The 26,931-nt window shown below is 34.2% G+C and overlaps 1 protein-coding gene and 2 long non-coding RNA genes across 4 annotated transcripts; 1 reads left to right on the forward strand and 2 right to left on the reverse strand.

Annotated features, from left to right (window-relative positions):
• The first annotated feature begins 992 nt into the window (after positions 1 to 992).
• Positions 993 to 25,885, forward strand: LOC126926814 (uncharacterized). Its single transcript, XM_050743202.1, has 3 exons — positions 993 to 1,073; positions 24,467 to 24,633; positions 25,546 to 25,885. The coding sequence occupies exons 1-3, from the start codon at positions 1,055 to 1,057 to the stop codon at positions 25,813 to 25,815; spliced, it is 456 nt and encodes a 151-aa protein (XP_050599159.1). The 5' UTR covers positions 993 to 1,054; the 3' UTR covers positions 25,816 to 25,885.
• Positions 1,725 to 4,603, reverse strand: LOC126926855 (uncharacterized). Its single transcript, XR_007714950.1, has 4 exons — positions 4,499 to 4,603; positions 4,110 to 4,420; positions 1,856 to 1,993; positions 1,725 to 1,739 (listed from the first exon to the last, which is right to left on the reverse strand). It is a non-coding gene; the product is annotated as an uncharacterized LOC126926855 (long non-coding RNA).
• On the reverse strand, positions 4,608 to 7,840 carry LOC126926872 (uncharacterized). Of its 2 annotated transcripts, XR_007714973.1 has the most exons (4): positions 7,645 to 7,840; positions 5,247 to 5,296; positions 4,790 to 4,816; positions 4,608 to 4,707 (listed from the first exon to the last, which is right to left on the reverse strand). It is a non-coding gene; the product is annotated as an uncharacterized LOC126926872 (long non-coding RNA). The 2 variants fall into 2 exon arrangements; XR_007714974.1 differs by lacking the exon at positions 5,247 to 5,296.
• Positions 25,886 to 26,931: the final 1,046 nt, after the last annotated feature.

Here is a 26,931-nt window from a genome sequence, read left to right on the forward strand (position 1 = left end):
AAATAGTAAAAAGTCATGTAACAACTATAGCAAGAATCCGATATTAACCGGTTAACCGAGTCATTTTTTAAACTAGCTTTTTAAACGTAATTTATTTTTAACGGAAATTAAACGTCGCGTAGATAAAAGAACAGCAATTGGTAATTTGTGTACTGTTCGTGGATTTCTAGCCATGGAACGTTAAAAACATAGACAGTTAAAATACTATAATAATACGAATCCGACAGACAAGCAACGATAATTTATTGAAAATTGGTAATGAAAAACGAACGGAATTTGATGAAAATTAACAAAACTTTTACCTCGTAATAACGGTATTATTATACCATCGAATAAGTAAAAAATTAACACTCACCAAGAAAACGGTATAAGCAACGAAGATTTACAGCTTGGCCTTCGCGAGACAATAGTCGTGGTTGGCGCCAGACAAGTGGTCGAGAAGAGTATGCCCTACTGCACGGTCATAGGCATAGATCGTGCACCCGAATTGTCCCGTCTGTCGATGGATATTACCTGCAACGACCTCCGTGATACATTTCTTGCGCTACGCGAATAGGTGCACCTGTTTGCGTGCCACTTAATATCGCGTACGCACGAAACAGCTCGAGAATTATCCACGAATTCTACGAATTCGCAGTTACTAATCGCTTACCAAACGTCGATTATGTCGTTAGCGCTTGAAAAGACATTCGAATGTAATTGTTGCAAAAGATAAATGAGCTTTGTAAAATAAACGGTCCAATTCCTATCGCGTTCACAGTCGAAGCGGTACTGTGAGGCTCGTTGCGACCCGGCGTCCCTTTATACGATCGACCCCCGAGCTCAATAGCCAATCAGCGTTACGCATTCTCCAACGTTCAAAATCCTTCCGTTGGATCCACGGACGGCCGATGTCAGTTATGTGAGGGGGTGGAAAGCACTTTTGGCGGTATTACATGTTGCTTCGCTGTAAACATGGACGATCTGGATTTAATTCAATTATCCAAAGCGAGGGAAACGGCGTTTGAGTGGTGGCGCGAAAATTACCGATTTCGTTGCGCATATTGACAAAGTTATGGCGAGGGATCTGTATGGTATGTACTATATAGCTTTTCTCGCGGGCTATGTTTCTTTATATTGTATATCGAAGTACGCACCTAACGTTTCAAGAGAAGCTTTGCATGCCTTGTATAACTTGAACTGTAGTTTAGATTTACAACTTTACTTTAGTCTTTATGTTTTCTTACTTTTCAAGAGGTAATCTGCGATACTTGTAAATAGATACTACATATATATGTACGTTAACTTGTAATGTGTAATATTCCTGTTTGGTTAGGTCTATATTTTCTAATGTGACAAATATGTGTATGGTGGCCATCTTGTACAAGTAAACTGATATTATTAGCGTAATTTTACAAATTACAAGTCATAAATTATTCCTTTTTCCAAACAAGGAAATATACGAGAAAAAATAGAATAGATTCTTACGATTATTTTTGTGAAGTTTTGAAAAAATCATGTATTTAAGTATTCACGAGAAAGGGGAGACAGAAAAGAAATGCAAAGATGGAAAGTTTCGAATATGTAAAACGTAGTGAAATCCGTAAATGATTTCATAACTGCTCTTGAACATTTCTTACAAACAAACGAGTCATCTCATACTTTCCTACAGGAGAAGGACATATTCATCAAAAAAAATTCCATTGATGTTGTCTATGAATGCTTATGCATCCAGCGAAGTCTGTGATTATTTTCTTTATCTGGAAACATACGTTATAGTTTTGAAGTTATAGTTTTACATTATTTGTTCACAATCGTTATAAAAAGACCGGAAATGTATTCAGGTCACGCACATGCTTTACTGCTTTATACGTACCATCGATGTTAAAAAACAACTCGTACCGAAAGGATTAATATAATTTTTATTTAAATTTTTTGTTTCGTATTCATAGACGAAAACTGTTGTGTTGTTTGTCCGCAAATATGTAAAACGATTCCATTATATTATAAAGTTCTGAAAATCGATAGTTTTCGTTATACATTTCGTTAGTTAAAATAGTTAAATGACTTTCCAGAAACAAATCATGCTTCATGGACATTTTGAGCTTAGTTAGCGTAAAAATTAAACCTTGTTCTGTAATTAGTTGTTACATGAAATTAAATGGATTTCAAGTAGCTGGTATGTAAATGATACTTAAACTAACATGTAATGCTTAAATCGTAAAATAAATATACATGTAAAATCAGTTAAATTTAGGGAATCAATATCGATAAACGCGAAGCTATAAATAACATCTTTAAGTCAAAGATTATTTGAAAGAATTTCAATTTCACTTCAAACTTGAAAGGATATTTCAGATCAAGTAAATAACAAATTTATACCGGTATAGTGATCGCATGTTTCTTGAATTCAAACAATTTGTGTAATCGGTACGAGAATGTATGCAATATGGGATATTAAAGAGAATCGCATTAGGCATTATTGCACCATGTACGTCATAAATCGTCGATGGAAGCTCTGAAGCGGGCAAAAGAGTTTATAGCTTCGATAAATAAACTGTTCTTTGTAAATGATAGGTTAAAAAGTAGGTAATCAGCATTAATATCAATTGGATATTCCATCGAATAATTTTAAGGATCTTTGTATTATAACATATCCTTTAGATAAAAGATAATTGTTAGTTTTATATCGAAGAATCCACAAGTGTTTCTACAGTAACAAAGTAATTAACGTTTCCTTAAGGGACTAATTCTTGTTACAGATTTCTTTCACCTTCATCTTTGAAATTATTCATAAATTATATTTATATCTTTCAAAAAATCACATCCTAATCCTTAATAATGCTCACAGTTTTGTAGTATTTAATATCTTTTGATTTATTCGAGATTTCTTCAAATCTAATACAGAATTCAAAATGTTTCACGTATTTATTATAGTCTATAGATTATGCTTACAGACTTGGTTCATGTATGTACGTATGTGTATTATACATTATTGTATTTAAGAATTTATATGATCGTCCCATGAAATACCTCTAGTCTGTAGGAAACAGTCTGTTGCTACTATGGTTTAGATGAAAGAATATTATGACATGTCGTTTAACTGTGTGATACCATCTATTAATGTACCAACGATGACTTTAATGACGGTCTAATAGATATTGCGCTACAACTTTGATCGACGTGACTTATTTCTATGATGCACTTCGACAAACTGATTTCAGCCAAATCAAGTCAAACGAAGTTTCTTGTGTTTAATATTCATATAAACTTACTATGCATGTACGTAGTTTGTTTCAGTAGCATCTACGTAGTTTAAGAAACTAGTTGATGACGTTATTTCAATAACACAATCATAGTGGTTTTTAGAATAATCATGATTCGAACGCAGACTATTAGGGGATGATATGTTTTAAGAACAAAAATTATAGTTTTCCCTTCTAAAACATGAGATCGAGATTGAAATAATTTTGAAAGAAGAGCGAAATAATTTTAATTCTTTAACCATTTAATTCTACCTTAATAGCAAAATACAAGAACGTGTTAAGTATACATTATTACTAATTTAATTATTTATATCACTAATAAACAATATTCTTAATTCGCAATTCTTATATTATTTAACTATACTATTAATGAAATGATTTTATATAACTTGCAATTCAATGGAATAAAAACATGAATGAAATATTTAAACATACCTACGTACATAGATTTCCAATAATTTTAAGTAACTTTATGAATTAACACGTTATAATATATTTTGCATATATATACGGTATATATCTGTTACATTTATCAAAAATGATTCTTGTTCAATTACATTCGCCACTTATATCGCGGAAGCGTAAAATTATTTCAAACAATATGAAAATAATTTATCGTGAAAAATATTTTACGTATTGTTTCTCGTTTTTATCGTAAATTAAGCACGTTCCCATTTCTTGCCATAAGAAATAATGGATAATCGATAACAACAGCGTAACGAAAGTAAAAATTATTGTTCATTCACGTTTTGAACGTAATTTTATCAGCTGTACTTTTTCAGCTACTTTGATTTTACTTAATTTCAAAGAACATATTTAAATAATAGCTGGCTTAACGTATAAAATATAACGTCGAAACATTACCGCGACTGTCTTGAACAGATTTCCGCCTGTAGATGACTTTAAACGTTTCCGTATCTCGTAATTTGCGAGAAACGAATCTCACATACATTTCTACGAGACCTTGCTCTGTCCATCTTGCAGTTCCTTCCTTGATTGACTTTCAAATTTCCCCCTGGATTCTAGGCTGTTTCTGTCATATAGAGTGAAGAGTTCGCTGGCCCTCGAAGCAAAGAGACAAGCACATAGAAAGTCTGCCTTTGGGGTTGGAAGTAAGCATAATTTACGATACGATGATCTAATCCCTTCATCACGCTTGGAATATACATGGTTGCCTGTAAAAGGACGCAGTTTTATATTCAGCAAGTTGCAAAGAAAAGATCTATGTTATTTTGTGATCTTATAGTACTCACTCGAGAGAAAAGGAAATTTTAATCAACGTTATATAATATTGATGAAATCCAATTGCTGGGTCAAGAAGAAGAGAAAAATATCCTTCGCCATTGATAAGAAATATTTGACTTTCTGTTTTAATATACTGCGGGCACGAGAAAATATTTGCGCGTGTCCATATTTTCCAATGAACCGTTTTCCTATCAGCTTTTATATTTCAAATCAAATCCTTATAATCGTATGAAAGTACCACTAAATAATACCAAGTTTAATACCTGTATCATGTATTTATATTCATATTATTTAAATACCTTTCGTAGTCACTGTATAACTGCCATCTGTGGATAATACATAATTCTCTATTTATTCCTTCTCTAGCCGATATTGCACGACATGCATTATTTATTGATTTGTACGTGTGTCCACAATAGGTAGATTTCTCTCTATGTGTATTCATAAAAAAAAATTCGTTGAATTCAAATCAGATGATGGAGGAGATTATTTTATTGGACACGTTTATTCTACCTATTCTATCGAGGGTTCGATTTAAACGTTCGATTTAAATGTTAAATAAAAAGTACGGTATATCAAATAAATAGGATTAATTTTTGGATCTACGCTTATCAGATATTTAATACTTCTCTCATTAAACATGTACTACAAATTTACGGAGTTTTAGATTACTTCCTTGTAACATTCTCTCTCTCTCTCTCTATATATATATATATATGTATTTATATATATATATATAAATATACAAATATGTACATATATGTAAGATAGTAATCCGGGGATAATTCAGGGATCTATTCTGTAGTCTAAAAATCGAGTTTTTATTATGGAGTAAATAATAAAATACAAAAATAAACAACAATTAATATGCGTCTATAACAATAAATAACAATAATTATATAAACGGGAAATAAGAAGTCTTTAGTACAATGTTTACCTGAAAATCGAGAATCGATTTTCAACGTCCTGAGCTACCGATCTTTCTTCTTCAGTCTTTAAAGTTTTAAATAACTATTCCGTAACCTTGTTTGTCTCTAATGTAACTCTCTGTCCGTCCGTTCGGGAAAAACGTGCTTCTTAAAATGATCGTCCATAAAACAAAAGAAGGTCTGTCCGTGAAACACAGCCTGTCGTGCTACCCGTAAAACAAAAAGAATCCCTATCCTACATGAACTCTAGGGAGTTTACACCGCCCCTCGAATGGGGAGTGGAACAGATTCCCTTCAGATCCCCGATTACCGTTATCCACTTCATATATGGAGTTTGAAATCCTTCTTAGAATTATGAAAGGTCCTTTCCTAATTTCTTCCAGCTTATTTCTATTCATTTTTTTTCCGTTATGGGTGAAGACCATATCACCGATTTTAAATTCGTGTTCTCTTCTTTTTTTATCGTATTTTTGTTTGTTGATTTCGAAATTTCTTGTTGAGTTTTTGAATGCTTCTTCTCTGTCTCTTTTTAGGTTTATCTTATTCACCATTATTTCCTTAGGGACGATTTCAATCATTTTTCCATTCAGTAAATGATTTGGGGCAAACCCCGTTACACTGTGTCTGGTGTTATTGTTTTCTTCTACGCTTTCTTCTGTGATTTTTGTCCAGTTTCTCTTATTTTCGTCTGAATTACATCTGATCCTGTTTACTAATGTTTGATTTACCCTTTTGTTCAGTCCATTGGAGGATGGGCAGTCTGTCGAGGTGAAAATTAATTTAATGTTCCTTTTCCTCGTATACTCTTGAATTTCTTTGGATGTCATTACTGGGTATCGGTCTGCAAGGATAATTTTTATGCAATCAGTTTCTCCTGTCGAGTCTATAAGTTTTATGATATCTTCTGTGTGTTGTGTTTTCGATGTGGACATAAAAACAGCCCTTGAAAAATGATCGATGAGTATGTGCATGTATTTCTTTGGTGAGTTGTTATTGGGTGAAATCGACCTGGGAAATTCAGTGCTTCATAAATCACACAAGGTTGTTTCTTGGGCGGTGGCTCTGGCTTTCTGTCCAATCTTGCGTTACTCCCTTGTGTTTTTCTTCCCTTCGTCTGATATTGCCCCAAGAATCCGATTAAGCCATTTGTTGATTGTACTGTTTCTTTATCGATTTTATCTTGAATGTGTATGGGTAATCCAATAACAATTAGATTTATCCCTGTCTCTTCAGAAGTCTTCCTCCTTACTTCCAATATTAATCATTCCTTTTTTATGGCATATTCAGTGAATGAACCTGAAATGTATTTAAAGTTATAAGCGTATCGTACTGCAGACCAACCTTTATTGCCAGAGGCTTTTTGAACTGCCACCTTCCAATTTTCCCAGTTGTATTCTTCATCCTTCAGCAGATTTGTCTGGTACCATTCTGATGCTGTTTTTCCCAAATATTTCTTCAAATTCTTGATCCTTTTTTCATCAGTTTGGATTTTGTATTTTTGGTATTCGGTTTCATACTCATATTAGAGTATGGAAGGGATGCGTATGTGAAATATGAATATTTCATACTCCAATCTGTGGCTTTTTGCGTTCCATCAAATTGTTTTATGACAAAGTCTGTGCCTTCTCTCTCATGCATGTTTTGTTTCTGGAAGATCTCTAATAATGTTTCTGTTTGAAGATTGGGCTTTTCGATTTCGGTCTTTATTTTCCTTGTGGGGATGATCTCCGATTCTTCTAAGTAAATATCTCGAAACACGAAGTTTAAACTTGTACCGATGTATGACGCTGCCGTTGCGTCATCCATCGTGAGTGCAATGTTTCTGTAATGGCTTACCTTGGTTAAGTTGTTTGCGGCTTTCTTCACTATCGATAAACTGAATAACCGCGGATGATGATCTCTTGCTTGATATTCTGGAGGAAAGACATCACATACTTCATCTTCTGGTTTTCTTATGAATTCTTATGGATTCTATTTTCTCCCCATTGCGTTCTCGTTCACGGCGATACGTAGCTTCACTTTTAACGGCATGGCGTAGTGAAAATCGATTTGTAAGATGGTAATTTGGTGATAATTCAGGATCGATTCTGTAGTCTGAAAATCGAGTTTTTATTATGAAGTAAATAATAAAATACAAAAATAAACGACAATTAATATGCGTTTATAACAATAAATAACAATAATTATATAAACGGGAAATAACAAGTCTTTAGTACAATGTTTACCTGAAAATCGAGAATCGATTTTCAACGTCCTGAGCTACCGATCTTTCTTCTTCAGTCTTTAAAATCTTAAATAACTATTCCGTAACCTTGTTTGTCTCTAATGTAACTCTCTGTCCGTCCGTTCGGGAAAAACGTGCTTCTTAAAATGGTCGTCCGTAAAACAAGGGAAGATCGGTCTGTCCGTGAAACACAGCCTGTCGTGCTACCCGCGAAACAAAAAGAATCCCTATCCTACATGAAATCTAGGGAGCTTGCATATATATATGTATCCTTTTAAAATTCTAAAAAATTATACAGATTCATAAAAATATAGTTAAAGACTTTGTAATATAGCGGTTTTTAAATAAATATATATAGTTTTTAAATAAATGTTAAATTTCTTCCGACTATTCGTATCACATTACGATTATGCTCTTTTAGTTCTATAGCTTACGAAGTTAGTTTAGAAGTCGAGGCTTACCTCACAGGCTTACACAAAAGTATTGGTTGAAGTTTTCCTATCAAAAAAAAAAAAAAAAAAAAAGTAAAAAAAAGGAAAAAGTTGTAATCGCTTTAATCCACAGGTTGTAGTTAACACGTTTGTGTTTCGATTTAAAAGTTAATTCAATTAATCCATAATATCGAAATGTTGCTAACTGTTATTTTATATTTTTTTTATATTATTTGATATTTAATCGTTTGATGAATACCATAGATATCTGATATTTAATCATTTAGATGAATTTCATAGATATGTAATATTTCATCGTTAGATGCGTTCCATCAAAGTTTAATATTCATCCGCCCACGTACTCTAAGGGAAGATTTCATATAAACTAATATTCATAACGTTTTAAGACATTTATAAAATAATTACGTAACACTTTATGTTAATTTGGAAATTTAAATAAATTAGAGAATTATCAACACCATTCGTTGTTATAACGATGCTTAATAACTCGGAATACAAACAGCTTTCAAGTAATCGGATAAAATTTATCATGCTGCTAAAGTAAAAGTATGATTTATACAAGGTAAAATCTCCTTTGTAAGTAGTGTGATGCTCGTAATGTCAGGCACACGAAGTATACGCGCATATTATATCACGTAATTTCAGCTTTATTCCATCTCTTAATCGCTTGGTTTGAAGAAGCCGTAAGTAACAAGCGAAGCCATAGCGTAAAATAGTTTTATTAAACTTGTAAACAAATACAAGAAATATAGTCGTAGTATCCAACTGCAAGTTCAAATGCGAAAAATAACGTTCGGGAAAATTTGTGACATGGTGAGAAATTTTATACTCATATCCTAAATTGATAACATATATATTATTTGTAGAAAATTATATTTATTTGTATATATGTAAACATAATATCTATTAATGAAAAAGTTAATTAAGAAATATTCTATTATTATTACTATTCGTATCAATTATTTTTCATTTAATAAAAAACTAGTGTACACCAACTCATGTTCATTCTACTGATCTTATTTTTACGGTTCGAAATATATATATCGAATTTCGATTTTCCATCGTGTTTCGCTTATGATTCGTAAATATTAATTAGCATGCGATTAATTGGTGTTATAATTCAGAATGTTCGATATTCATTTACATTTATATTACTTTCACGTTATAGTTAAATATTTAACGTTGGTTAAATATTTTATTATTTGAAAGACTTGTGTCTATACTTCATATGCGACAAAAATTGAGAATTATTCACGTTTTTTAATTTAACGATCCTACTTTTATTTCAATTAAATCTCGATTCTTAAACTTTCATTTATTCGCGTCAAAATTAAATCCTAAGCTTCAATCCTACGCTTCCCTATGTAAAAACCTTTTAATCCTTATTTTTCGAATAGTTTGCGAGAATTGATCTTCGCGCAAGAATTAACGCCACTCAAGTACTAATTGATTCCATCTCCAGAGCGCTTAAGTGACATTCGATTGTCGCTTGAGTAGTTCTTATCCTCGCTGTAAAATACGACAGAATTTCGATTCCTCGATCATTAATTACATTATGAGACTACTTTCTCACGCTTTTCCATTCCACGCCGTGATTCCGCTCGCCTAACTACTCTTTCGCTATAGCGCCGATCAGACTTTCAACAAGGTAACGATTAATCTCGATAATGAAATTTCCATCACTATCGCAATAAAAAAGATTATTCTACGTTAAGCTATATCTTCTTTTATTAATTGACAGAATGCATCGATACGTTGATCGCCACGTGAATTTTATAGATTTTGGCCAATAGATCGAATAGAAACACAGAGTGTGATTCTACGTGAAAAATAAGAAAGATAGGAAAAACACCTGGTATGATTTATTACAATTAATTTTTTTTCATCCGAGGATCGAAATTGAGGATTTAACCGGTGTACTGAAATTTTTACAAATTTTATTCCACATTTTCCACTCGGTTTTTCACGTAGAATCAGTAATTGCTCGCTTCTGCCGCAATATTTTTCAGCCCATTTACATTATTAAAAGAAACGTTTTACTTTTCCAAGGTATTGTATTACATTCGCGCACTCTTCTCCGACAACGTTACCTAATTCTTCATATCGTCGGAAATTCCTTGGCCCATTATTCGCGTTTCATTCGTTGGAAACTTGCGTTAATTTGTTCGCCAACTGGAAGTTGCATAAGTCCGTCGATTTTTATTTCCACGAACTGTTAGAATAGGATAAAATTTTGTTGCCATAAATTGTATTTAACGCGGAGTTATCAACCACGAGCTATTGTATAAAGCTTATTACTTATTGTATAGAACTTTTACTATATCGTAGATCAATAACGTACTAAGATTATGAAAAATAATTTCACGTGGCTGAGATACGACGGAGATTCGGAAGATTTTGGAGATTTATGCTCGTAATATTAAGACTTATGTACGCGACTCGAATATTTATGTATTCTCCTTCAATATCCTTAATCCCTTCGATATGACCTATAAAATTTACAAATTGCCATTTTAACACAATTCAAATATAATTCACGTGGACTACACGCGAACGATGTGGTTTCGAATTTATTAACTAAGCGTTATACTTCCTCAATGTGGACATTACTTATGTACATGGAATGTACGATTATAGTTAGAAACGTGGCTGAAAATACAGATTTGTTAATGCTATAAGTTACAGTTGCACAATGATGAGTCATAGCAGAAGAGATTACCATAACTTCGAATATAACTTTTATCGTTACAATTCTATGTTAACGTTGTATTTGCATCTGACAGTTTGTTGAATTGCGTAATATCACGAAGATGGCGAACTAAGTTTAACTTGGTTTAAGAATATAAGTTTAACGATAAGTGAAATCTACCAGTTTCTTCTCTTTTTTCTTCTTTTTTTCTTTTTATTTTGCTTATTTCCTTATTTCGTGAGTTTCGTATAATTCTTATCTATCCAGGAATAATTTAAATGTAGAAAACAATTCAACGAAATGAGAAATATACGTTTGTTTCATGTGCGATTAAAAAATTGCATCCGACGAATTTAATATATCAATTAATAAGTATTATATTTGTTTGGAATGTTATTTCTGCAAAATTGTTTAGAATTGTTCTTTGGATATTTAATAATACGTATCTTGTAAGTTAACGAAGATACTCGTGATTTGTTGTTGTTTTTTTTTTTATTCATTAATGTAATGAATAAAACTTTTACATACTGCTCTGTCCGCTAAAATAAATTCAGATATTATGGAGGTTTCAAATACGTAACGACAAGAAGATATTGTGCCTGGAAAATAGTAGTAAATGTTGAATATGTCGATGTTAAAACGTCTTTAATATATTCGGTATAAATATATCGAATTTAATTTATTTTCAAATTACATTATTATTTAATGCTCGCGATTAACAACCATTTCCAATTACATATTTAATGATGCATCTATTATCAGAACTTATTAAAACATCGCATCTCATCGAAGATCACGTTATTCTGTGATTGTTTCGTACTCGCTACGTTTTATGTACGTACACGTAATGAGAATTAAAATTTATCGAAGGAGGAGCTGCGGTCTGCGAATAATTTTTTAACAAAAGCGAAAAAAAGAATCGTGTTAAATCTAACTAAGTATCTCTGTCTGTTGTTACAAATATTACGTTAAAATTGTGTACGAGACGAATAAATCGTAGAGAAATAGGGAATCGAAGAGGCAATTATGGCATAGAAATTAACAGGAAAAAATAATCTTATCTGTTAATTTTTATAGGATAGTTTGCTTTTTAATTTTTATCTATAGGCATAAGAGTAACCATTAGAAATACTTATAGAAATTTAATGGAATTTTCTGTTAAAATTACATCTACCTTGATTGAAGGAAATTTTAATTAATTTCATTCTTACAACTCAACGAATCAAAGTAAATGCTTAACATTAGTCATACATTAATTGAATTCGCTAAAATTGATGTACCAAATACATTTCACCATGATGAAAATGTTTTAACGTTTGCATCGATATAATAGCGTTTGTACTGGTGTATTTATCGATGATATGTTTACTTGAAATACGTGAAAACAAAGTATAGCTACAACAGGCTGTTTAAAAACAGAATGTAAATTATTGAACGTACTTTCGTACTGTGACGATAAATCGTGGGGATTGTTAATGAATTATTATGCACTCGGTAATAAAATACGCTTGCAAAATACAACATCTTTTTGCATGGAAGCTTTGATATTAATATTAAATATGCAAACAGGATATACAGCGTGATGAAGGCTATTCATTTTGTTTGCTTATTACTTTATAGAATGTTATAAACGTTAACTTCATATAGTTTAAGAAAATTATCGCGGAATACACGTCACGTTGCACATGGAACATTTGCGGTGACATTTCAAAGACTGATTAACAGAATGTTATTATTGTGCCGTAGAGAAATACGATTAGTGCGCGGAATTTACTCGAAACTATAGTAGAAAAATGGTAATACGGCGTTTATTTAATTAGAATTTCATTTTACGCTTTAATCATTCTTAAGCAACCTTCCTCTTCTATATTTGTAAAAGAGGAAACGAACACCTCGCTTTTTTTCTTCTGGTAACTTCAATCTTGTAATTTTGCTAATAACTTAACGTTATAATAACTAAGATTAATATATTGTATAATAAAAATCCGTAATTCTTTCGAAGATTGACGTTATGTAAGGGTAAAGCTGTAAGTAAACGTTGGTTTATAGATATGAACGTTAACGGTATAGCAAACGTTTATTAAAGTAATAACGCAAATAATAAATGAAATATTTCCTTAAAAATGAAAGCATGTTGATCGAATGCAGTTGATTGTTACGTTTGACAGCCTATAAAATTTTTCTGAGAGTCGTGTTAAATAATGAACGTAAAAAATATTACTTTTTGCATGATTTATCATTAAACATGTTTGTTTAATAGAGCCAGTAAAACAGTCCCGGAAGGATTTGAGTTCTCATCGACCCTTTTTTCCCAGAAATTACGCTCTTGGTGCAACAATTTCAACAATTTTCAGCAGTTGCCAAAATTATTTTAATACAACTTTCAGCTGAAAAATTGTAAGAAATTGTTAGAATTTAATATTAGGAAAAAACGTAATATCGATGTTAAAAGAATTTATAAAGCGACACAGAAAGGACTTATTAATTTCTCGAAGGCAATTGAAAAGAAAAGCATGTTTCTGTTTTTGGGAAGCTTTTAAAGTCAGGTGTTCCATATTAAGTGCAATTAACTTGCAAATATTTATATTTGCGCAGTTCCTTCATTTTGAAACATTCGCAAAATTTGCTGCATATTTCGTGTTCGTTCCATCTTCCGAAATGAAAATAAAAATTTTTATTCAATGTCTGAATATATTTCATTATATTCCATCTTTCTCATGATCGAAAGTTTCTTCTTCTTTTTAATAATTATATCGTAGCAAATACACAAAGATATTCAATTTTGTACGATAAAACAATTTTTACTGTAACATCGTCATTTCACTATTTTATATTTCACTATTTGCAGAAATATTATACTTCAGGTAGTATACATAAAGATGAGACTTTGAAAATATAATTCCAACGAATATCGTCCCAACGAACGTTAATTTAATATTAATAGTTTTCACAACTAACAGTTTAATCCTACGCTCGGTATTTTACCGACGGTAGTTGGTAAGAGAATATTTCTTTTTAAAAAAATTCGTCTCCCTCATGGCTATGTTAAAGAGAATCAATTAATCATTCAACTGCTTCATCATGCTTAATGTGAAAATCGCAGAAAAGTTATAAATACCTGCTATCAATCTTTATACACGTAACAATTGATTTAAATAATTAACTGCATTATATCCAATTATAAATTGCAGAGTACTGATTAATTGCAAAGCGATCATCTGCTATCGCCAAGATATTAAATGAATTAATATCCTCCGTATCGATCAGTAATTTCATTCTCTGTATCTATATGGTGTTTCCTATTAATAAGTTCGCAATTTCACAACTTCCTAAATACGATATTGATATTATATAATCCTACTAGAAACGAAGTACTTTTAATACTTTCCAGATAAATGATTATACACTTTACAAAAGTATCTTTGGTCTGAAAAATCTGCAAATAATCCTTGAATACGTATTCCAGGTAAAATACTCTCGATGTGTATTTTACTCTTCTTTTCTTTTCTTTATTTATTTGTCAAAAAACAAATATATCATTACGTGAAAGTAGCCGATAAGATATTTAGAGCATTTCGAAGTTTTCTCTTGGGAGGTTGTAATTCAGAATCCCAAACATTGTTGCAGTAAATCCACGAACAATATACTTAGGCAGAGCGCTCAAATGAAAGCAATAACACTTGTCCCTTGTAGAACTGGAATCGATTTCTCTGCGGCTATTCACCCCTATAAAACATGCAACTGCGGCAGTCTGTTGTGAAATGGTCGATGGGGAATTTGTGATTTCAATTTACGATCAATCGTCCGTTATACTTCACGTCGCTAATACGATAAATTTGCGAAGATGTGCAGAAACGGAAAATAGAAAGCGATAAGTTTTATTGCAACGATTAAGCTGCAATTTCCTATAAGTATGCGGAACGCCAAAAGTAAGAAATATAAAAGGCAAATGCTTGCAAGAGAAATGCTTTTCGCAAAAACAAGATATAATAATAATAATATACGTATGTTCGTGCAGTTTGCTACTTTCACGAATACGACTGAATAAACCGAAACGGATAGAGATTTATTTCATCCTCTACGTTTCCTAAACGTTTCATGGACTTTTGCATTTTTAAAATTCCCACAAATGCACGAACATCCGCGATCTAATAATCTAACGATGAGTCCGCTATTTCGGAAGATATTTCTATATTTTGGGTAAATCGTTGCTTTGTAATATTCGACATAAGAGATGCTCGTTAACGAACGCGTAACGTCGGATATCCACGTTTACCGCGACTCTTTCAGGAGAAGAACTTTGCAGCTAGGAGAGTTTTAAGGAACTTTTAATTTAGAAGAATTTTAAAGAACGACCGTAACATGTATATTCCGACGCAAATGTCGTTCCTGATAGGAGAATCACACAGTCGAGTTCAGCAATCGAATCGATGTTCAACAGACGCGAGGGCAGAAGCAGACGAAGAATAAAGAGAGAATAAACACGCACTCGTTAAATCAGCGCAACGAGTAAAGTAGATCTAGCCATTATTCCGTTCTGAAAAGGAAGACGAATGGAAGAGGAAAGGAAGGTTCAAAAGAGCATCGTTCGCTTTGATTATTGACACACGCTCACGCTAATAACGGTCATTGAAAGGCGAACGGAGAATGAGAATTATTGAAACTTGGAAATATCGAAAGCTTGAAGCTTCGCTAATTAAGAGAAGTCAACTGTCATAAACGTCGATGAAGATCCTATCGACGAAAAGTTAGGAAATTTAATCTTTTCCCTTTACGTTTGACTCGAACGCGAACAGTTCGATCTGTTTCTCGTTTGAGGAACGACCTAACGAGTATACAGAGTCTTTCGCGTACATTACTCGTCGGAAGTTTCGAGTCATTGCGCGTTTCATCAAATTTTGCAGAATTTAAAGAATCGAAGACTTCGCTTTGATAAATTTTTAATTAAAGAAACGTATAGTCGAGTGCAGGCGATTATTGCTGATAACTGTAACATTTATTTTAGTAACGAAATTGACAGGAGATTTGGCATAGATAATACAGGAAAAGTATTTTAAGCTTTCCATATACGAGGGAGAAAAAGTTTAATTATTTATATCGTAAAGTGGCGTCAGGGAAAACCGGTGTCTTATTTCATGAATCTGAGTCTTCTATCGAGTAAACGTTCCTCTTTAATAAAGTCTATAACGTGTTAGAACGATACAACAATTTTAGTTATTCCGTAGAGTATTACGACAACAGTCTTAGACCATTTGCATGATGATCAGGATCGCATGGTCAAGCAGACAAGTAAGTGTCACAGTGTAAAAGAAAAATAGTATCGGTGCATGACGTAGGGATGATGTACGGTGGTAAAGCGAAAGCTGAAGGACATTCGAATAAAAAGAAATAATAAAAAGAAAATAGTTATCGGTTATACAATGTGAACAAAATTACGTACGTGTTTAGAGCAACGACGTTGCCTACTACAGTTTTACGGTAACGAGCCTTTAGAATTTAAAGCCTGGATATTACTCTCGCGATGCTCGTCGATTATACGATGGACATTTTTCTAATAGTTTACAGTAAAAATATTCCTACGTCCAATAGATTGAATTTCAAGTTGAAAAATAATATTAGAAAAGACTGAAAACTTCACGATTCCTAGGATTACGTGTAACATTGCGTCTGCGGAGCCAGAAAATTGATCCACCGATTGGTCTCAAAGGAAAGTTATTTATAAGTCAAAGAGTATCGTATTGCATCGTTCTTTCTTTATTCGAAGCACTCGGGAACGTTCGCTGTAAACATTTCCATTGTATCGCGATCAACGAAGAATGATTCGTTTCGTAACTATAATCGCATTTTCATCCATAATGGACAAGACGAAACAAAGCGAAAGGAAAGTTGTACGTTCTCAATTACTCCTATACGGAACAAAGATCAGAAGTTATAAGTTATAGTCATAAGGGGCGACTTAATTGAAAATTACTTGACATCACGCGTTGCTCGAGAGCGAAGTTACGCGGATGTTTATATCGTCTGGGAGTCCCAGAGCAGCAGTTAAGGGTTAATATCGAGAGCGCAGCGATGGTAAACGTTATAATAATACAAAGTTCCGATATTCTCTAACTCTAACCATTCTACAAATTTCATCTTTAAACGGTATCGTGATCTGGTCCTGGTTTAACCAATTGGCTGTTTTCCACGAGTATACTCGTCACGAAGAGATGGCAGTATTTTACGTTACGACGAGCCCCGTCAGTACTAAATTGAAAAATAAAACAGTCGTTTCGTAACAACTGAATTCTATATTATAACAGCCACCCGTACTCCGTGTTCGACGAGTATACTCGCCATCGCTTACTGTTCGCGACACACTTTTAGGTACACGCTTTTCAAAGAGGTCGCAACCGCTAACTGCTAAACTTTTTTATTCTGACATTGAAATTTAACAAGAATAAATCAATATCAGCGGCAATTTCAGTTCTATCCTTGGCACGTAAATACAATATAATTTACCTTTAACGAAAATGAATGCAATTATTCGTAATTATTCGCGATACTATTTACTTATATATTTTCCTATGTTGTCTTACGTATCTGTTATTTGTAATAGATGAGATCGAACGAGAAATATTAGAGGATCAGCAGCAGGGTTAATTTATCAGTGTAAAAATATGCGCAAACTTCCACGATCCAGTTATAACACGCGATATAATTCGCTATTTGCTTAGCTCGCTTCGCCAACTGCCAGCCTCGCTATCTATGTCCATGAGGATCTATTAAGATTATCATTTTAATTACACGTTGGTCGATCGAACGGCCAACGAGAAACGCGGCCGACAATTTTGATTAAATAGCCGCTAGCGTTACCGAGAACACGGCTCGTGTAAAACAATTTCGTCAGACAATTTTAGTTATCGGATTTGTTCGGCGAGACGCGCAAACAAACCGGCTTTCACCTCGTCAAAGGCTACGTTTCACGCGAAACTCGCGCCAGTTACAGTGTTAACTTCCTTTGTAGTATTCATGGTGAAATCGCCAATTCATTTCCACCGTCTAACGAGAAAGAAACGGACGTATTCTCGGTGAACGCTTCCCTTTCGCGTCTCTGCCGTTCTTCGAATCGCTCTGCTTCAACGCGGTACAACCAGCCAGCTCTCTCGTTCGACAGCTGACAAATTGCCTGCGTAACTTGTTTGCCGCGACCGCGAGGACTATGTTTTAAGTCGAATGATCGTCAGATGTTACGAACAATTGGAAATTATCTTCATTTCCCATATCGCTGGCCGATGCTCACGATCTGTTCAGTTTGGAAAACATGGAACAGCTCGCTGGACGATTAGTTTGAATTTTACGGAATCGTGTTTGAGGTGGAATATGCCGAGATCGTAGAATCGTTGATGTTCGACTGCTCCCACGAATACTCTGGTGTCTGTACGTTTTATCAGTCGAACCTAACATTTCTCAGTGACGGATAAGTTTCTGTTCTGTCGCGCAACACATCTGCACGCCATCCCGCGCGGCTTGCCAACCAACGGTCTATCTGCCGTCCTTCTAACACTCCAGAGGCCCAAGGACCCACTATAAAGTTGCAATTCTAGCTGCATTGTTCGCACACATGGTCTAAGCACATCTGTTTGCCAGAAAAGACTTTCTAATTCCAGAAGAGTTTTCGGCCGGTTTTTAGAAAGGTCCTTGGGTTTATTATGTGCTCTTAAGAATTACGAAGAAAGCGGAGATATACCTAACGAAAAATCTGAGTTTCCCTGTAAACAATGTCGCCTAGGACCCAAGTTGGTAGGAGGTTTCTTCCTCCTCTCTTCCTTCCTAACATTGGTCCCAACCAATCGACATCGCGGATTGTTGCCCTCACTTTACTAACTAAAAATGTAAGCAACGAATCCGCGTTCTTCGTTCAAAGGGCACACCCATACCAAGCTTTCCTCCGTATTCACATTAGAATAAGCTTCAGAGTTTTCCATCGTCTCTCACGGTGACTAGAGTTCCTGCATTCCCTATAACTCTCACCGTTTCTATATCTCTCAGAATTTCCTACCACAGTCAAAGATCTAACTTCTAACATTAAGTCTCATACCGTGTTACTTTCATATCTATATTATTGCAGCGTGATAAGTTATTAAGTGTTTATATCTATTCAATCGTGTATACTAAGTGTTGGAAATATATATTTTAACTCTGTGAGCCACAGTGTTATCATACCTGAATCACCCCTATTATCTTAATCGAAATACGGGGATCGAACTATTCGTGGTGTCGATCATTCTAATCGTAACGGGAATTTACGACTCCCGTTGACGCGTATTCTAACGACCGCGTCTCCCCGCGATAGCTCGAAAAAACAGTTTCTTTTTAAAAAATCTACACATTCTTTTCTCTGTTCGAATAGAATAGAATAGAATTCCGATAAATAAGAATTTGGTATGAAACTAACAACGTTCCAGTCGTACAGAAAGAAAATACAATTTAATTAAAAACGTGGGAGGTGGTGTAAGAATCGGCGATAGAATTCATCAAGAGTACGTGACGTTGGAAAAGCTACAGTCACAGATGTTAGAAAATGGAAACGTGATATTGAGAATTATGTAAAGCACGTGGATTGCTCGAATGATGGGGTAACTGTGGGGAAACCTTAAATACACTGATGTAATGGGATGGTTTCGTTGTGATAAAGACGATAATAACGACGATTTTATACAAATGGAAACAGCCAGCTAAAACGATAATGGACAGGCACTTTCCCATGCCGAAGCACCCACGCCACTCGAAAAAGGGGCTTCGATCGTATAAAATTCACCGCGCAAAAGCTCCCAGGTACAGAGAAAATGTAATTTTACGCAGTTATTTCTACCGAAAGAATCATGTGACGTGGTGCTTAAAAAGATATGGAATGTATAAATATTCAAAAAATCAATTTTATAAAATTAAATCTATCGATCCATTAATAGGATTAAAAGAAAGGAATACATCCGAAATGTACACAAAATTGAAGGAAAGGAAGATTTGTATAAAAATTGTAATAATACGATGCAGCAATTTCACGATACCATTTAATTAAAGTGGGTGTATATATTTTTGAGAGCATCCTCTGTATATCAGAAATATATTACGAAATAGAAATATGTTATTACTGGTTTTCCGATGAGAATCCGAAGTGTATCAAAAATTTAATCGGCGTAGATATTTATAGATATTTATTACAGTTGCAATTTCACAGATACAAATATCTTGCGAGTTCTCTCATCGTCGTAATTTGTATCTCCTTTATATACATCGTCTGTCTGAATATTCTTTCTAATATTCTAATTAGACTGTAGATTTTGATGCAAATTCATATTTTTGAGGATATGATTGAAAAGAAAAAAAAAAGAGAAGTAAAGAGTCTTTTGTATATTTTATATTTTCTTTCGTATCACGTGCATTTTGTACAATTTTATTGAAATTGGATTACAAGAGCCAAGCAAATCGAACATCAAACGGACTACGCGTCGTGTGTTACTTTATAGGAAAATCACGACAATGTCTGTAACATTCGTAGTATTTTACGATCCTATCTACGATAGCAATTAAAAGTTCATCAAACAGATGATTACATCACGTACGAGCCATTTGAAAGTCAAATTGTTCCATTTTCCGAAAATTTATTCTTTCTAACTCTTTAAGAGTATTACTTATTAACATACTAAATAATACTTGACTGTTCGAATAGTTTGATGATTTTTGGAAAGTACGTGTCCCTGATAAATATAACTTCTATGCACACTTCCAAATCCGTTTGAAATTTCACCGATACGATCAAGTTAGGCGTGTCTCGCTACAGTGCTGCAATGATCATTTCGAAATGCTTCGTATATCATATACGCAAAAAGTTTCCAGCAACGTTGAAACAGCTTCGCGAGCCACGTGTAATTTATTTATAAAAGATTTTTGCAACTGTCGAGACATCTTGGTATCTGTTAATAATCGTTGAGATATCATTGCAATCAAGTAATTGCACTGTATCATACGTGATAACGAAGTTACTCGATTATTCGAATGGTATGTACTGGGATTAGTTTCGATGGATGTTTGAATGATGACGGAATATTTGGCCAGCATAAGCACTGATCCCTTCCATATCGATCGCGTTTATCGATATTTGATAAAGAGGTCGTTTGCAAATTACATTTACCGTCTACTGTTGCTCACGAAATTATTCCAACTCTGATACGTGCTTCTTTATAAATATATCGCGTGTGTACGTGTATGTTACATATTATATTACATATCGCATATTACATATTATATTGTATTTTAAGTAACAAGATATTTAGTGCGAGTGTATATTTCGCAGAGATTCCAAAAGTGATTAAACAGTCAATTATCCATCACATCGATGCATCTCAATGTTCAATGGGACAGTATTTAGCGTCTATAACATGTTGAAGATAGCTCTTTATGGTGTATCTCGTGGAGGAAATTAATTTGACGAAATTAATTAAACAGTCAATTATCTGTTGTACCGATACGTCTCGATATTCAATGGAATAATTTTTGATATTTATTGTACGCTCAAAATACCTATCTATACTATGTACTATTTTTCCCCCCAAATATTCGCCACAACTATTTTCTGCCTTTTACATTTGCACTTTCAGGATGATTTCAAGTTCTACCAATGTGATCGGGATAGTCGTGTTTCGTTACAAAACGAACAAAATCCCGAAAAGTCTCGTGTAACGGGCTATAGGAGGCGTTGGTGCGTTCTTTAAAACAGAATAACTTTTCAAAAATTGAGTCAAACAATTTGTTTCTTTCCTTTTTTCTTTTTTTTTTTTACGAGTTAGAAGAATTGGGAAGATTAACAATAGGTGACGTGTAAAGAAATGTTGAAAGAAGTACAATTAGTCGGAATAGCGAAGAAGAAAGTAAAGGTAGCTTTTTACAACTTTTCTAGCTGGACCTGTAACGAAGATTTAAATAACACATTTCGAAGATTTCCTCTAACTCGTCGAGCAAAATTCAAATGGTTCGGTCCACAGTTGCAGACGAGTTATTTCGTTCGAATGAACGTACGAAACGAAAGATGTTTTTACGACGAGTGTCGGACTATTTTAGCTTTCGAGGCATTGTAAGTTGAATTTTAGTTGCGGTGTCGACAAATCATTGATTCAGTGACAGTGAATTTTCTTTTTTCTGGGTGTGATGCGAATGCGCAGAAACTTTGACGTCAAACGTTCCCGCTGAACGAACAGGACCTTCCGGCTGCCATGGATATTGATTTTCCTTGGGCTTCAAGGTTTCTGGAGCAGCTGTACCCATCCAGCGCAGACTCCGGCTATTCTCAATATGGCTGCCTATTGTACCCAAATCCGCTCGTTTTGCGTCGCAACGCGCTCGCTGCCATACACCAGCATGCGATCAATGCGCCAATGACATCAGCCGATCGCAATTTAAACAGCCGAATTTATTTTCGAATGTGACGCGCTAGACGTTATCAACATGGCCGATACATGTACCCTGTCACGTACTTCCTGATCGTCGCGTCTATCTCCATGGTCGTAAGCATCAATGGTAAGCCTCGCATTTCACTCGCTTTATCGGGCTGCTTAAACCTTCGCCTCTTTAATTCGACGCGTTTCTCACACGTTTCGCCACGAATCAAATTACATTTTTCTGAAATTAAAAATTCGCCGATACGCGTTGTCCATCTTCGGTATTTGCGAGAGAAGAAAACGATTCTTGCGCCTTATTCGTCACGCCGATTTTCACGTCGATACGATCGGAATACCAAAGTTGATCGACTCGACAATGTATTGACCAGTTAGCCGTTGCGACTAATGCGACTAAAATGCGTTAGAAAGGACAAAACAACTACTTTGTTCACGCTGTATTATAGTTTTTTCATAATAATTATTTATATCTCTTCATTTGTTCGTTTTACCTGGTCCTGGCTTCCAAATGGTCGAAACGTCTTCAAATTTACGAATATATTTTAGTTTTCGCTGAAATTGCAGTTTAAACAGCAAAAACTGCTTTTTACGCGTGACGAGTATACTCGTCAAGAATAGGTAACTGGTTAGGACGGAAGATAATTTGCCAGGATAGACAATGGCGGTATTTCGTCTATGAGAATTTTTAATTTGAGGAATTTTTCTTTTAACAAAGAGCGTTTCTGTAATGGAAAATGGAAGTTTCTGTTTCTTCCCATTTTTCTCTTTCTTTCTCCAGGTTCCTTTCAATTACATGGCCCTATTTGTTTTACGAGCAAGTTGCGTTTTAGGAGCGTGTTTCGTTGAAGGAGTTTTCACTAGATGTCTGAAGGAACGATGTTTCGTCTATTTATAGCGAAGATCTTCCTCTACATATAAACTGCATATAGAGGAAAGTGCACCTGTTGAAGCCTTCACTCGTAGGTGTTAGCCATTTGTGTTACGAATCGTGTAAACAACGATCATCGTCCACGGTGCATTTAATTGACTTTTCTTCCGTGATAAGCTTCGCGATGAATTCTCATTTCGAGGCTACCTTTTTCATTTACCGTCTTGCCTATGTTTCCTATGTATAAAATAAATAATTCATACTGAATACATCTATTTCTATTTTCTCTTTTTCTTTAGATAAGAAGAATATTACAATCAACTTTCACAGAGAATTTTTAACATAAGATCGTCCCAAAAGTGTCTTTTATCTTATAAGGAAATAATAGACGCACAACATTTTTTGTTTTAAATTATTTTATTGAATTACGTTTAATCCATCTTATTCTATTGGAACCAGATGTGAAATAAAACAGTATAATTTTTAACTTCATGAAATATACATAGAATATTTCGTGGATATCGAATCTGCAGTCTTGCGTAGATCCAATTGTCGTATAGATGCAAACGTAGTCGTATACCGTCTGTTTAGTCTTCGGAGATGATCCAATCTGTTAAGAAGCTGAAACTCTAGAGGATTGGTACGATTGGTCAAACTTGCGTGGAAGCGTTTTTCCGAACTTGGAAATATCTTTCATAACTGTAGGTATTTTTAAGTACCCGTGTATGATTTCGTTGATTACCTGCCAATGGATAAGGAATACGTTTGCTGCTCTCGGAATACGTTTAATTGAAATAAATCGAAATAAATTTTTCGTAATTTCCGGATACGTTTACGATATTTTGCTTGCCAAGTCTTACCGTCGGACGTATCGCAAGAACAGCAGGAAAATTTGGCGAAATATCGTTAGAGACGCTATTCGACGGAAAAGCTAAACATCCGAAGAATTCCGTTGTAAATAAGAAACCTAAACCGATGTTTCACCTTATTAGACGATTTCCTCGATGATATCCCTTTCCGCAATCTTCCTAGCAATCTTGTCAACGAACGCGACGAAATTTCATCTTACGCATATCGCCGATGTGTCTGTAAAAGTCAAGACTAATATCTATTTATTTTTACAAAAATGTACAAAAATCTGACGTTAATGAAAGCACGACACATTTGTTTGAAAAATGAAAGAAAGGAAGAAGTAAAAGGAAGTAATTTCTAAGAAATAAAAGAGAGAAAGATGCGAAGCATTAAAAAGTAGACAACGATTTGCCCAACGTCTTACGTCCGATTCCTACGTCGATTTTAATAATCTTTAGAAATCTAGGATAAATCACGATTTCTATTAATTAATACGTATTTGTCGGTTGATTGTGTCCGATGATCAGGCCAACTGTTAACTACGGAACATCGAACTCACGCAGCGTCGGAACGAGCAAACGATTTATGGTGTCATCAGTGTGATACAATGGAAGATGGAGAGAGATGCGCCAATCTGACCGGAAACTTCACCACTTTCGGGCACAAGTGCACTGGTGATAAAAGGACCTGTATGGTAATGACAAATGATAACAGCGATTCAAACGCTTGTTGATTATACACAGGTCACGCACGTGTTTCAGCAGATGTTTGATATTTTGCTTTGATCGCGTGCTTTTAAAGCAAATAGAATATAGCAAACAGCTAGCTAAAAGCGATATTAGTTATCGTCAACACGAGAGCGAGAGAAGGCTGTTCAAGATAGAGCCACAGTTTCATTTCGTTCATAACGCGATTTTAGTGTTTGGAAATGTTCAATATAGTCGATCAATTCAGTTTCATAATAATTACGTACTTTATTGAAATTGAATCCGCTTTATAGGAACATATGTACATGGTGTACACATTTGAGGGAATATGCAAATGCAATTTTTTATTTGTTCTTCTTATTTATTGGTAATCAACAATGATATTGGATATGATATAATTGTACAGTTTGCACATACACGGCAAAAATTTTACGAAATCCGTAATCGATATTAACCGACCGAATTAACCATGAACGAGCCGTATTCTCTGGAAATGATGCGAGATATTCTGGAAAATTGATATTCCCTTGACTAAAAATATGTTACGTTCACACTCACTCGTGTTCGTTACAAGTTCCAATGTGAAATGTCATACAGAGTGAAACAAGGAATTGTTGCAAATATTAATTTAATTTTAGTATCAAGAATCATTCTACGTACATGTAGAATTCTTTCTCATCTTTTCTTTTCAGTCTTCTTTTTTCTCTTTTCGCTCGATACTATCAAGTTCGTGGTTTAATGCCGACCAAAATGAGCTCGTACTCGGACAAAATTAAAAGAAATACTATATTTTAGCGTACGAGTGTCTCTTGCGATCCGCTAGGACATGTCATATAACGAACATCGTGAAAGTTTAAAATCTGCAAATATTCCTTTCACGTTTGCTTCTTTCTCTTCAGGTAAAGCGATTTTCTTACACTACCAGCACCGAAGATTCAACGTCTAGTCCACAAACTTGGTCGGTGGAGAGAAAGTGTACTAACAAATGCGACTCCGGATGTATAGTGGTCGGTGAACGAACAAAACTCTCCGCTTGCACCACTTGCTGCGAGAAATCGTTTTGCAATATCGGTACCGGTGCTGCGAACGATCTGACGATAAGAGGGATCGATCTGTTTCTAGCTTTAGTATTACAAATTACATTAACAATTATCATGTATCCGTCCTGACATTGCAGACGAAGTAACACACGATCGTGAATCATTTTAGTCGCCGATGAGAATAATTGGTTCTATTAACGCGTTTATACGTACATTGTAACATACACTGTAATATTACACAACAACACGATACATAAGATTTATCGCATTACCAATGAAAATGCTGTTTTCATTTTATAAATGTGTACATAGAGTTTCATTCCTTATGTGTTTTATAATAATATTACGATGAATATTGATTAATAAGTCAATAAAATTACGACGATATCGATAATACGAAGCTCAGAAATAAGGAAATAATAATGATGTTCTCGTTCTAATGATGTCGATAAATCAAAGAACAATTGATAATGTAAAAAGGGGATGTTCTTAAGAATACGATGCTCATAATTATAATAATTACAAATACAATCAAATCTACGAGAATGAGATTTAAAACACTGCTAAGTTATTACTCGATCGTTCAACGAACCAATGTAATTTAAATTGTAAATTTTAGAAAAATTGATATAGCAATACACTACCAATAAATTGTATAAAGTAACAAACTTTTCTAAAAAAAAAAAAACTCATTAAAACTCTCGATATAATAATAAATACTTTTTATCGATTTCCATTTTTCCATTATCCTCTACTTAATTCCCAAGGATGTCAATGAGAAACATATTAGGTTGTTCCAAAAGTCTCTGTCTGTTTTATAAGAAAATAATAGATGCACAACATTTTTTCTTTTATATTATTTTATTGAATTTTGTATGATCCGTTTTCTACTAATAGAACAAAATGGATCATAATGTAACACAAAAAATGATGTGCATCTGTCACTTCCTTATAAAACGAAAGAAACTTTTGAGAAAACCCAATAGAATGGGAATTTTCTCGTGGACACATAACATTAGAAAATTGTACACAACATTGTCGCCAAGGCCGCCACATCTCTATCTCCATCATCGGTCCATCGGATTTGAAGTATGCCGGTCGTGACAAGAGCAACGTTCAATTACGCACAATTCGCCGCTGCACTCGCGTGCGTTTCCAGCCGCGTTCATCCCTCCATGTGGCTGCCAGTCGTAGCACGAAGCTCGTTCGTCGCGTTTACTCCACTTTTTTCATCGAAAAATTTTA

This window comes from Bombus affinis, unplaced genomic scaffold (assembly GCF_024516045.1).
Source record: "Bombus affinis isolate iyBomAffi1 unplaced genomic scaffold, iyBomAffi1.2 ctg00000059.1, whole genome shotgun sequence".
In the NCBI taxonomy this organism is placed as follows: Eukaryota; Metazoa; Arthropoda; class Insecta; order Hymenoptera; family Apidae; genus Bombus; species Bombus affinis.